Source organism: Epinephelus fuscoguttatus, linkage group LG12 (assembly GCF_011397635.1).
Source record: "Epinephelus fuscoguttatus linkage group LG12, E.fuscoguttatus.final_Chr_v1".
Lineage (NCBI taxonomy): Eukaryota > Metazoa > Chordata > Actinopteri > Perciformes > Serranidae > Epinephelus > Epinephelus fuscoguttatus.
In genome coordinates this window covers 32,055,592-32,069,493 of record NC_064763.1, presented here as the reverse complement: position 1 = coordinate 32,069,493, position 13,902 = coordinate 32,055,592, and the positions used below count along the sequence as shown (strand labels likewise).

At 40.9% G+C, this 13,902-nt stretch overlaps 1 protein-coding gene across 3 annotated transcripts in view; it reads right to left on the bottom strand.

Moving 5' to 3' along the window:
• The window catches only part of LOC125898212 (actin-binding LIM protein 3-like), a 62,879-nt gene that overhangs the window by 1,757 nt on the left and 47,220 nt on the right, over nucleotides 1-13,902 (bottom strand). For 2 of the 3 annotated variants that reach the window (XR_007450596.1, XR_007450597.1), the window contains exons 14-20: nucleotides 11,263-11,400; nucleotides 11,081-11,145; nucleotides 10,589-10,730; nucleotides 6,325-6,354; nucleotides 3,637-3,695; nucleotides 1,462-1,528; nucleotides 166-1,284 (exon numbers count right to left, since the gene is read on the bottom strand). Coding sequence is in view for 1 of the 3 variants with exons in the window: in XM_049591947.1 (XP_049447904.1) it covers nucleotides 166-246; nucleotides 1,277-1,284; nucleotides 1,462-1,528; nucleotides 3,637-3,695; nucleotides 6,325-6,354; nucleotides 10,589-10,730; nucleotides 11,081-11,145; nucleotides 11,263-11,400 (590 nt within the window). In the remaining 2 variants the exon portion in view is untranslated. The remainder of the gene's footprint in view (nucleotides 1-165; nucleotides 1,285-1,461; nucleotides 1,529-3,636; nucleotides 3,696-6,324; nucleotides 6,355-10,588; nucleotides 10,731-11,080; nucleotides 11,146-11,262; nucleotides 11,401-13,902) is intronic. The other variant, XM_049591947.1, reaches the window with a different exon arrangement.

Genomic DNA, 13,902 nt, shown 5'->3' with positions numbered 1-13,902 from the left:
CGTCAAAGTATTCCTGTCTGTTTCAGAAATGATTTTCATCAACACTTTTGGACATGGCTCTATGGATAAAAATTCTGGCCTATCTGTATTTTCCTTATACTCTTATCTGTCCTTATAACACAGTTATTGAGGTAGATTTTGTAAAAGAGTCCTGAAGCAGTTTACCTCCAGTCTGGCTCGGTCCACATCACTTGGAAGACGTTGCTGTCCTCTGACTGATACTATTAGGGCTTCATATGGGTAGATCTAATACACACAGAGACATAAATATAATCAACTTCCTGCAACAAAATGCACCATTGAGGCTTTGGCCAACATATGAATTACATTTCAAAGACTAAGCATGTTTCCCTGAACACTGAAACTGTAAATTTACTTGCAATCAGATGCTCCTTTGAGGGACTTTCACTTGTGATGTCATTATTGATTTGTGCATGTCATAAATTGTTTACCAAGGAAGTTTATTCACAACATGATTCACATGCACCACTAAAAAAGTCCCAATCAACTTGTATTAAATGTTTCAGCACCATAAAAACAGGCAGACTGAGTTTCATTACCTCTGTCACCCTCTAGTGGCCGAGAGCAGCACCGACAACAATGCTGCTATTGGTTAAAATAAATTAGAAAAATTGATTAAGTCTCTGTTTGGTTTAGTGTAATTATTCATGCAGATATAAGTCTCCCACTGAGGGAAAGATTAGGAAATATCCGATTTTTGTGCTGACACGGCACTTGTTTTTCTTCTTAATTAACAGAGGAGAAAAATCAGTGTTTATTTTTTCAGAGTTTCGACCTCAAAGTGATGAAGAATTGTTCCCAACTGTTTCCAATCACTCACAAAATGACAAAAAAATTACATTTAATGTTTGACAAATTTAAAGTCTGCTGACCCTTGAATGTTTGAATCTATATTTTGGTTTGTAAATCAGTTGTTGGACTGATAAAAGAAGTGTGTTCAAGCATTCCTTACAACCCATTCCCATTATTCTTAAAGGAAGAATAATAATATGAGATGTAGTGTAACTACCATTTCCACAAAATTCCAATGAAGCTGCTGAACTTGTTTTCAGAATCCTGTAAATGTTTTTTTTTACTTTGCTGTCAATAAAATGAGTCAGTCATCTTCACATGTGGGTGTCACTGAGTGAGATGAATTCACCATTCAATATGAACTTTAAAAGGGCAACACATCATCCTTATCTGTTATCTATTGATCCAGACTTTCCACTCTTGGCTCAGTAACAGTTGTCTAGCTTTGGCAAGAGCATCTTACCTTGTACTCTGAAAGAGAAGGAGAAGAGAAAATACAGTATCAGTCATGTTCACCATTGTATCTGGCTTCCATCATTATATACACTCTGAATAACATTGAATGACATGTACCAGACAGGGGAGGTAAGTCAGGAGAAAACTAGAAGAACAGGGGATAATCAGATTTAAACTGTACAATAGGCTTACCTCTGATCTGCCAATTAACTGCATTGCTGCTGTCATACTGGTAATAATCTGCACTCGCACTCCCAGGCTGCAAGAACACAACAAGAGCAGTTTAGCAAACATGGATTGAGAGATTGTACTTCATTGTTATAATGAACGGAAGGGATCCAGCAAAGAGACAAAAATCTTCAAATACTGCATCTATAAAAAGTCCCATCAGTGCGCTCTTTCAATATCAAACTGACTACTAAAATACAAAGATAAAGCTGCAAGCAGCGATGAATCGCTGCTTGCACCTTCCCGGTGCACTAGAGGTGAACTTGTGTCTGCATTTCTGTGACCATTGGGCATCTGAGTGGAGTGCATGGCGCTGAAAATCACACAAGGCAAATTTTGCACCATACATGCAATGTGTTGCTGTATATCAAGCCCTAGACATGGTAAAACTCATGTAAATTGAATGTTTGTCACAGAAGGCTTACTTCCTGTTTCCAGTAGGTGGTGCTATGACTATAAGTCAGTATCAAAATGTAGATGTCTTCAGGCCTGGACTCAAACTTTGGGGCAGATTGGACAATGTGCATTCAGTATACAACAACGTCCTGTGTCTTGGTAAAACATGCTAATTCACTGCAATGACACGGTGATGTTGTTCCACGAATACTGAAAATCTTGCAATGTAGCATTGCAAAGGTCTTTAGATTGCACTGTCCAAATTTCAGATTGATCTGGTGAAATCCAAAGGAGGGGTTTGTTGAAGTAAAGCGCCTGAAAAAATCCCTAAAATTGCACTCTTTCTTTTGGGTTTACAGCATGGCCCCGAGTGATGTTTTTTTAAGTGTCAATGTGATGCATGAGCCTGCCAAATTTTGTATAGATTGTATATTGAGTTTGAATTGACTGATTCGTCTGGCATTGTTAAATTAAAACCACCAATCAAAAGTAAACATTGATTTAAGAAATCAATTCAACAAAAGTTAATGAAAGAGACAATACAGGAGGAAGGATACTAACTGTTACAGTTTTTGTTTTCTGTTTCTTAATCCAGAACCACAATCAGTTTAAATCCTGGTACATGACTTGTGTGATAACTTCTGTATATGTAAGATTTAAGCTATATGTCACTTTGATTAGTCTGTTTTAATTTATAACTTTGTCTAGACTGACAAGGTGTCAGTCACTGTCTGTATAATTGACATGTTTTTATATTAGAGTTTGTAATGATTTGATTTTTGTGGTGGACCCCAGAAGATTATCAACATAAATAAACAAAAAAATAAACCAATGAGTGCAGCAGAGGAACTCAAATAGCCAATCAGTTCTATGGGTGGAACTAACAAACTAATTATGTCAAGATGTTGTCAAGCGTTGTCAAACGTTGCCAAGCAGAGCACCAGAACCAGTAAGGAGTACTGTAATAAACAACAATAGCAAGCACTACAGACAAGACAGATGCTGCTATCCAGTGTGATCTACATCAATATGTCCTCCAGACATCATTGATGGTTTTACTTTGCTCTACTCTTAACAGGTATATTGGCATGGCTATGCATCAGTGTGGAATTAAAATGACATTAGATTCAGGTGGATACATTGGCCTTCAATAATTGGTTTGGGAAAATCAAATTGCTCTCCTCCATGGAAACTGGTGGAAAAGCAGATGTCACACTGAAGACGGAAATGGAGTGTAACGACTTGACAATTCTGTCTGATATCAAACAACACTGTGTTGGCTTCTTTGTTGAAATTTCGAAGGTGGTGCTGTCAAGCCCCCTTGGCAAACCCAATCACAAATATCACATTAGATAACACACTTAAACACTTCTGCTGCATGTGCCAAGTTTCATGACTTTAAAGCACCCCTAGCCCCTAAAATACTGCTTCCTGTTTCAAGGTTGGCAACAGTGTTTGATTAAAATGCAAAAGCCTCACTACTAAGTCAAGGTCTTTAGACTTTTTCTACCAAATCTGAGGTAGATTTGGTGAACCTGCTCGGAGCAGCACATCAAAGGAGAAGTTATTAGTTTCTGTCTCAGTTGGCCTCTGGAAGGAAACTGATACAAATGAGTTTTAATGGTTGAGTGGCAAATGAAGGACTTTGCCATAGCTTACGATTTAGTGAATGGCCATGCATGTCTTACTCTCTCTCTGTCACACACACACACACACACACACCCAGTAAGCACGATTGCTTACCCTGTTTAGTCCATTTCTGCCGTAGCCTGGCAACGAGGACGATTTGGCAATGTATGAGTCTGGAAGAACAAATATAAACACATAACCATAAACAAACACGGAATTATACAAAATAATACATGAACTCTCAGTTTGTGAATGAGCGCAGTATACTATATCTTTATACTGTCTATATACTGACAGCTGCTGAAGGATTAGAAAAGGGTTTCCAACATCTTTGTCATACAGTTAGAGAATATCACACTGGGGAAACAGTCTCTCCCGTTTGGTATGAGAATTCAAAGGAATACTTTGACAGCCTTTTAAAGCTCAAGGCTACCACTGCCTCCCAAACACCCACCTGACAGACTCCTGACAAATTAAGAAATGTGGCTCAGATGACTCAAAGATTGGCAAAACCAGATTGACGTTTTTATCATTCAGATGTGTTGCTCCAGCCTCTGGCTCTTACATTTACTCCCTGAGTAACGGAGTAATGTGATATCACTGCTGCTTGCCCTCACCATTTTATACTTTAATATAAACACTCTACTACCACATCGGCAACATTAATCTTTTCTAATACATCCTTCCGTTGCTGTCACTCCTCCAGCATGGTTGCATCTCTCAAGTAACCATTGGTAACCACCAGTATCCTTTGACAAGCCTTTATTTGTGTTGTGCACTGCTTCAGCAGGAGCAGCAGAGGGCAGTTGAGTCACAGCAATCCTCTCGAGTCATTCTCTCTCACATCTACTTTCACTTGGCTCTTCTTCACTATCTTCATTTCTTGGCTTCATCATTCATTCTTCCTCAGTCTTTTGCTCATCTCCCTCCCCTCCCCTCCTCTGCTTTCTTGCTCTGCCCTCTTTCTCCTCTCTCTTAGTCTTTCTCTCGCTCTCTCTTGTTCACTCTGGTGTTGAAGGGAATTAAATTACACAGTAATGTCAAAGAGCCGGGATGAAACACCATGATGCAGAGGAAAACCGGCCGATGTGTGTGTGTGTGTGTGTGTGTGTGTGTGTAGAGCTACTGTATAGCGTGTGTGAGACGCCAAACTATAATGGGTTTGTCATCTACAACTCTACCTCTCTCAACAAAGAAATGAGATACAGCCTCGTAGATCAGCTCTGGTGTGAGTCTTAGGAATATAGTTGTTTCATCAAAGTGTGCCCTGATGCCAAACGTTGTGAAAACTAATACCCTAAGCATCTCATTTATCAATGTCTTTATAGTACAAGTGCTGGCCTGAAAGCTCTGCTGCCATTTAAATCATCGCAGTTAAGGTTTAAGAGCAATTTGCAGTTATTGATCGGTTATTCTCTTCTAACGGCATGACCACGGCAATTTATGAATGCAATTCTATTTTATTTTATGATGTTCAAAAACATATTTGGAGGCCACGCTGGAATGTTATTAGGTTCAAATCAATGCAGGAGCATCAAAAAGATGGTGAAGAGATCACCAGATAACACAGTGTGTACATTTTACAATATGCAGCTGCATAACAGGCGTTTAAAGGAGCAGTGTGTAGGATTTAGAAGCATCTAGCAGGAAGGACAGCTGACAGTTCTCCCATGTGCCAAGCATGAACTCCTGGTTAGGATTCCTTCAGTGTTCATTGTTACAAGATTTTTACCAGGAGCTGAATTTATGAACAGAGATCTCCTTGTCTACAAAACCAACATGCATTATAAACATTGCATATGCACAAAACGAGGCCTAAAAGCGGTGTACGCCACTTCCCACACAAAAGTTGTGATCTATAAAAACAGACTTGATGGGAGAAACTCTGACCCATGCCTCCGAACATTTTGGAGACGGGAAATTGCTGATGCGGATGGTGAGGTTGACGCCTGATTGCTGAAATTGTCAAATATGCTATTTTTCGCTTTTGTCCGTATGTACATTTTTAGTATGGATCCTACGCACCGTTTTATAAATGAGATCCCAGGTGATTAAAACTGATACAAACACTGAATTAAACAGTTTCACATTAATTTTTTTTTAATTTTTCTGACGCTGCTCGTTGCAGAGGGGCTGCTAACTACTGCAGCTGATGCAAAAACACAAATGGCCCTATCAAGAACCAGTGTTTGGTTCATCCCCTCTGGCCTACTGTGGAAACATGGAGATCTCCATAGGCAAGGACGCACTCCCTATGAAGATATGAAGAGCTCATTCTAAGATAATGAAAACACGATTCTTGTTGTCAGGTAATTATAAAGAAAACATACTTAATATATTTCACTTCTGTCAATATATCCCCCTAAATCCTACAAACTGCACCTTTAAAGGCCAAGTGTGGGCAATATGATCTCATAGATCTTGTGAACACATCTATCTTTACAATCAAAAGTGTAGTGTGTAACTGTGGGTTGTGGAAACAGATGGCTGAGGGGTTCAGGTCAGTGATCCTGGATCAGTGCTGCTGCTAAAGAAAAGCTGCTAAATGCGGGTCTAAGCTACAGCGCCATTCATCTTCCCACCTGTAACCATAAAGAAAAAGAGGAGTGTGTGTGTGTGTGTGTGTGTGTGTGTGTGTGTGTGTGTGTGTGCGTGTGAGTTGATAACAATCTTCCACTTAAAGCTCTGCCGCTGTCACAGCAGATCCAACAGGATGGAGGGGATCAGAGGGAAGACGGTGCGCTTTGTCCCCGTCCCCTTGAGATGACCTCAGAGATCAAAACGCACTGATGAACCACTCACCGCTGTCTGCGCTGTAGACGGACCTGGGAGCTGACGACAGAGAGATGGAGGGAGACAGACAGCAGGTAAAACACACGGGACATTATATTCATTTCATCAGTGACACACCCTGACAATATAAAATCTCTTGCAACAAAAGTTTAGTGTCTTGAGCCCCAAAACTTTGTGATCCTAATCAATTACAATCATTCTACTTCTTGATGGAGCATTAGCTGATGTAAACCTTACTTAAACACTGGTTTTATTAGTGTCACTGTGATTGTGTAAACATGCACAGTATGTGAGACTTTGTTAATTTCATAAACCTGTCACATAGTAAGAGTATGAGGACAAACAGCAAACTGAAATGAGGGAGTTATTTTTTAGTGGAAGGGAAATAAAGAAGGCCAGCTGTTGTGGGACATCTATAAAACATCAGCTGTGTGAAGATCTGCCCCTGACGGCATCAGCATGCAGACAAATCACCATCACGACCTACACAACGTATAAAATATGAAGCAGGGTGGCCATGCAGCATCAGGCCACTCATGTTAAAAATGCATATGTTTATGCATCCACCCACTGAACTTTGTAATTTTAATGGACTGTGCTGCAGCCTGGGATTATTTTTCTCAAACACAGTTGCTGGAATAAGACACATGGGATAAGGAATAGAACTTTTATTTTTGTAAAGACTTTTTTATCATAATAATTGCTTAAGTAACAAGACTAAAGCCCCGTTTCCACCGAACAGTGCAGTGCGGTACGGTTCAGTTCAGTTGGGGTACCTAGCACACAGATCTGGTACTAAAAGGTGGAGCTGTGAACACCGCAGTCCGTTGATTGGTCAATAGTGGACGGTCACTCTGCTCAGGGCTGAGCTGTGGCTGGTTTTGAGGCTCATGTAACCACTGTTCATACCATGGAGAGATACATACATTAGTAGCCTATAACTATACAATGAAAGGATGTTTTGCTGCCTCTTGCAGCAGCTGCAGTCTGAGAAAATTGTTTTTTAATTCACTGGGCCGACTGCCGGCGACTTTTAAGGTGGAACGTTAACTTGAAATGTTACTCAATAACGTGAATCAATTAAAATTTTACTGTGACAGCTTTGACCATTACTTAAGTTTTTTATGTGACATACACTTTTAGTAATGAGTGGATCTTCAAGTGTTTATATATTTTAATTTCGACTGGATTAAGTGAACTATATATATTCTATTCTTCACTCTGAGAAAAAATAAGCGTTGCAGAGTGTCGTTCCTGTGAGCTCTGACAACACTAAACCCCCAAGCTTGCCTGGGAAGGACTAAATGTGAAACCCTGCTATTTTTAAATATCCCATGGAGACAGACCTTCACTGCAGCCTGTTTTATTGTGTTCATAAAATGTTGGCGTGCAGCCTCGTTCTGTGGACGATAAATGAGGTGTATACTTCCTTTTGTGTCACGCTGATGAGGAAATACAGTGAGTGCTGGACGGAGCAGTGAGTGACAACAACCCCGCCCACATTTAAGGGTACTGTTTGCAGTGGAAACACTAGGGTCTAAGTACCATGTCTGAAGGGTAGTTTTGGTTCCAGAGTTACCATACTGAAAGTGTTTTTTGGAAACGGGGCTTAAGAGTCTAATGTAGCAGCTCTGTGAGGCTGCACTCACACACAGTGGTGTTTTGAGCCAAATGATAACTTCATGCTAACATGCTCATAGTGACGATGCTAACATGTCCATATTTTAGCAGGTCTAATGCTCACCATCTTAGTTTAGCATTTTAGCATGCTAACATTTGCTAATTAGCCCTTAACACAAAGCACAGCTGAGGCTGATGGGGATGTTTATAGTTTTGTACGTATTTGATCATGAATGGAAGTATTGGATAAAATAAAATGTGGACCTGAAGATGACACTAGACAGGATCATTAAATTTTTTACAAATCATCCTGAGGGGAACATGAATGTGTGTACCAAATTTCATGGCGACCCACCTGATAGTTGTTGAGATATTTCATTTGAAACCACAATGTGAACATTGTGGTAGCACTACAGGAAGAGTCAAGTGATCATCAAAGTCAGGGTGATTCATCCTCTGGGATGAATGAATGTCCATGTAATACTTGCTGAGATATTTCAGTCTGGAAAAAAGTACTAGAGCCACTCTGATAGTGCGGCTGAAAGACAGACATAAATCTGTTGCCGTAAATGAAGTCACCAAGTGTCAATTATTTAGTAGGAGTACACGTCACTTCTATCAAACCCTGGACATCCCATTTTGGAATTAGGCTCCTCTGAAGAACAGATGAGCACACAACTCTCTGCTTTTCTAATCAGTATAATAACACCAGACTCTATGAACCCACAGTGATTACGCAGCACCTAACACCCACATTATCCACACCTCTCTCTGTCTGACCTCCTGAGCACACAGCTCATTTCCCTCTCTCCCTCTCCACCACTCTCTGACCCTGATTTACCTCTTGGCTTCATGTCATACATCTTCTCTGAACAGCTCCAAATTGCTTTAGCTTCTCACTGCCTCTCTCTTTTAAATTTAATTCACTCTCTATCTCGTTGGCTCTCTCTCTGTCTCTCCTGTTATAACACCCTCTCCTTTTATTCCCATCTGACCTCCACCTAAACACTCTCTCTCTCCCTCTCTCTCAGAGTCTCTCCATCTTTGTCTCGCCCTTACTCGTGCTGAATGCAATGAGGAATGGGATCAATGGGAGAGTTAATACAAAAGTGGGAATCTCCTCTAACCTTCACCACTGCAGCCCAATCATCAGCATTACCCTGGCTGAAACCTGATCCTACTGAACCTAGACCACAGTCTCAGTCCTCTTACAACCTTAAAGGACCATGTCAGTGTTCACAGGTTTATACTTACTTTACTGTGCTGACAATCACTTTTCAAAGCAGAGCCTGCCATAGTTCTTTAGATCAGCTTTTAGCCATGGTAACAGCGTCGCTTTATGGATGACAATGTCGGGTGTGTCAGTCGACCACTTTGGTTCGGACTTAAATATCTCAACAACTATCTGTTGAATTCTCGTGGAATTCAGTAAAGGCATAGTGGCCAGAGCATGAAGCCTGCTGACTTTAGTGATCGCCTGACTTTTCCTGCAGCTCCCCCATGAGGTTCTGTGTGAAAGGTCTTGACAACTGTTTAATGGATTGCCATGAAATTTCATACACACGTGTCAGGATAAACCTTTACTAATTTTTTTATTTATATAGCACATTTCAATCTTAAGCACATAGTGCTTTTAAGTGTAAAAGATGTACAGAAGAAAAAATTAAAAAACAGAAAGCCATATATGCACTTTCATTCTGGTGTCATTGTGGAAAATCCAACAATAACCTCTGAGCATATTCTAATGATAAAACTAACCTCCTTCTCCCCTGGGCTCAGTTTTCAGGCTGTAGAAAATCCAGCCTGTAATGTCAGACTTTGGCCAATCACAGGTCATTTCAGATAAAGGGCTTTCTTATTGGCTGTTCTACAAACACAGATTCATGCGCACAGAGTCCTGTAGCCCTAACTTCCCATGGGATCAGCAAACTTTCTGTTGCTGCTGTTACACAGGTTACACCCGGCATTACCTCCGTCCACCAGACTGTGGTGACACTCAATGCTGGGGGGGGTTTTGATGGCAAAATTCAAGCTGCTACAGCCACCAACTGAGGGTCAGTCTCCCCAAACTATGGCTAGCTCTCCTCCTAGGGAGGCAGTCCACAGTGGCAGGGGGTGAGACCGAAGGACCTTGGGGTGGCTAGCTAGCCGATTCTTGTCTCAAACGCATCTCTACAATGAACTGTACAAGTACGTGCATATGGTGAGAGGGGGCTAAGAACTTAGTATGGAGAGCTGCAGGAGGGTGTACGGTATTTTAAAATGTGCCCCCTTTTTTGTGTTTTCCAGTTTTCTGCCTACCCCAGCTTTAAAAGCTGTCATGGAGTCTGCCCATTTCACACTGAGTGCCATCATCAGATCAGAACTTAAACTTTAGCCTCAGCTATACTTTGTATTCAGTGTTAGTTAACATTTCCATGCTCATTTGCTAAACTAGGTTGGTATACCTGCTTAACGTCATCATGTTAGCATGATATACACCAATTAAAACAATACAGATGATATGAACAGGCCAAGAAACTGTCACACACAGTCATGCCCTATGCAACATGAAGAACATGGAGTAAATATACAAAAATCAACCCTTAGTGACAGATTTGGGAGCTGAAAAAAACCCCCCACCAAACACACATACTCAGGACCGCAGACTTACAGCCATTGAGAGAGCCATATCCCAGATTGTTTAGCGCCTCCTTGCTGCTACAGCGGGAACTGCGTCTGCTCCCCCACTGGTCATTGTCGTGACAACCTGACCGCGCCTTCATCTCCTCCTTCAGGATCATCCTGCCAATTCCCTGTGGGGAGCACAGAGAAGGCAGAAGGAAGGGAGAGTGGAGAGGAGGAACAGAAGGATGGGTTAAATAAAGGGACCAGATAGATAGAGCAATAAGGGTTGGTTGAGTGGGATGGATGCAGGGGTGGATAGATGGTGACGGAATAAAGCGAGATAAGACAGGAAAAGGTGACGGTTTTTGTTTGGACAGATAGAGGAATGAATTTGAGGCGACAAAAGGAGAGAGGAGCATCACTCTGTATCATGTCCAGTGGGCGAGGATAGAGAGAAGCATTTAATTAAGTAGCTCATTAAATATTAACACACAAACACTTAAAATATAAAAGGGAGAAGCAGGAGAACGTTTCTTACCTTGTTTATATTGTGATTCCATCCATCCTCCTCTCCTCCGGATGAAAACCTCCTCACCCTGGAGACTAGAAGGAGAGATAGAGGAAATAAAAGGCAAAAGGGTTGGGAGGCAAAAGAGTAAATGCAGGTTTCTATATGTGTGCGTGTACAGGACTGTGTTTCAGAACAACAGGGAGCAGTACCTTTAGGAGAGCCTGTATATGGGTAGTAGTTTGAATCTGGGTGATAAATGCTGTTGCAGTTGGAGGTGGAAAGGCGACTTGAATTGAGAAGGTTCTCATTGGTCTTACTCTTATTGACTGTCGGAGAGGCAGATATGTCTGAGAACAAAGACGATAACAGAATGAGAAAGAGAAATCTTACCGTGTATTTTTTATCAACACAGATTCTCAACAGAATTCGGGAACACAGAAGCACTTCTAGGCTGATTTAAATTCCTAAAATAAGAAGGCACTGAGAAGGAAAAAGTCAACCAAGGGACAAGAATGCTAAAACATGTTCTGCTTCAACCAAAATGGCAATTGTGCCTTTTTGTGTGTGCGCGGGAGAAACAAGACGGACAAAGTAGTGCATTTACTTACAAAGAGGGGAGGACACAGCAGGGGGTAGGAAGGGAGGAGGAGAAGGCATCAAAAGCAAGGGAACAGAGAACGGAAAGGAGGTCAGAGAAAATGTAATGGGATATGATGCACAACTTCCAGTGAGCAAGCAAATTATCAACTTTTTTTTTTTTTCTTTTGAGGATGAAAGGATGCAATATGTTGAAGAAAATTGTCAAAGGGGTTTTGTGGCTTTTGCCCGACAGTGAAAAGAGCGAGTGGGTGACATATAACAAAGGTCATATTTTGACTGATGCTGTGGATGAATGAAAGTGACTTTTAGTCTTTGGACAGTCCAAAATTACACTGGACACTAAAACGTAACCTGCCCACTGTTTGTGGTTTTATTCAAAAGGGATTTATGATTTTGTCATTAATTCAAGTCTTTATTTAACTAGGACAAATTCATCATCAGTGTTTCATGTTCGACATGCAGAACAGATGTTATGCAGACATGTTTTGGGTGAAGGCAACCTCCTACACCCTGATCACGACAACATTTTTACATTTAAAACACATATTAAAGATGCATTAAAAGTCACCAAAAGAAAAACATTAAAATACATCTGCTTCACTCAAACTCTCTCTATCTTTCTCAGTTGTTCTGTCTGGTAATTTAACCAAACACCTCTCCAAAAAGTTTGTGTCTGAGCTGCAGCGAGACTTGACTTTGAAATACATTATGGTACTAAATATACAGCATATTTATATATACGCCTGGTTCTGGTGATTTGGCTTAATATGAAAACTGCTCTATAAATGATTTGTGCTGTAAATTCAAATTCACCGACAGAGCCCAGATCACAGAGTGCCCGCTCAGACTGAAGAGAGAGAGGTTTGTCAGCACTTTGTAGCTCAGCGTAAATCATCCAGAGGTGTTTCTGAGGAACTGTAAGTCTGTCAGACCTGCCATCTGAGCTCTGATGGATCACCTACACTCTCAGAGCATTTGGCACTGCTTCTCTCAGTTTTACCTTGCCTCTTGAACCAGTGATTGAATCTGTAATCTTACCTCTGATGTGGCTACAGCTACCAAGAGTAACAGCCTGATCCCTGCTCTTTTTTAGCACTAAAATGAGCACATGTGCAGGTTTTTTTTTTAAACAAGGCATACCTGTCTACCTCAAAGCTGTGTACTAGACAAATAAGCCTTTCAATTATTTTTCTTTTTTCTTTTTTACTGGTATGTTGTGTTGTGTTGTGTCTGTTTTTTTGGCGTCACAGATGCACCAGCAAACAGATTGGTAAATAGTAGAAGCAGCATGGAGGCAAGTGAAAATTCTTTGTCATATCCGTTACTTAGTCAGTCACTCTTACAAACTCGGTGCAGACTAAAGAGGGATCAATACTTGAACGGCAGACCCTACGCCGTAGCCTATGCTATGCACGTGGCCTACACCGTTGTGAACATTTATACTTGTACAGTGGTGTGTCTGTGTTGCTCTGCAGTTACACCTCCAAAACAGTAGTCAGCGGCGGAGGTTTCTGTGAAGTACTGTTACATTTAGCTGATATAAAACACACCCATAACACACTTTAAGCATGGCTTAATAGAGAGTACACAAATCAGCTTCACTATAACTCGCAGCATTCACAGACAAATACAGCCTAAGGCATTTTACACTGTATGAATTAGCCGTGCGGCTAGCGGACTTCTCTCTACTCATATGAAGCCAGTCACAAGAGCAATATTTAACAAAGGTAACATTACAAATTTTGGCACAAGGTTCACTTACAAAATACAACTTCTTCTAACCACATTTTCCAAACAAATATAAAATGCTTACATTATTCGCACAAGTCTATGGTATTTCCTCTCTTTAGAAAAAGATGAGTTACCTTAAAAGGACCCAAAGTTCACACGGTTGCTGTTCAGAAGTCCTGTGCTTTTTGACATATCTCAAGATTTCTCACACATCCATTTATTTGTGGCAGCCTGACACAATATCAGCATGTTGTGCTACATATTGATTTTGTATTTTTGGAGCTGGACCGTGCATTAAGTGTGCTGCTGAATTATATATATGCTGTTCAGTTATTCACTGCATCACACTCTCAAGGTGCAGAGCATATTCTGGGCACAGACGGAGCAGCAGAATGACAGTTAAAGTGAAACTTCATTGCGCTGGGTCTTAAAGTTTGCGTTCACCCGCCTCTGAAGGAGCTGCACCTCTCGTCCATTGATCTTACCTGATCTGATCAGCTCTGATCGGACTGACTGAT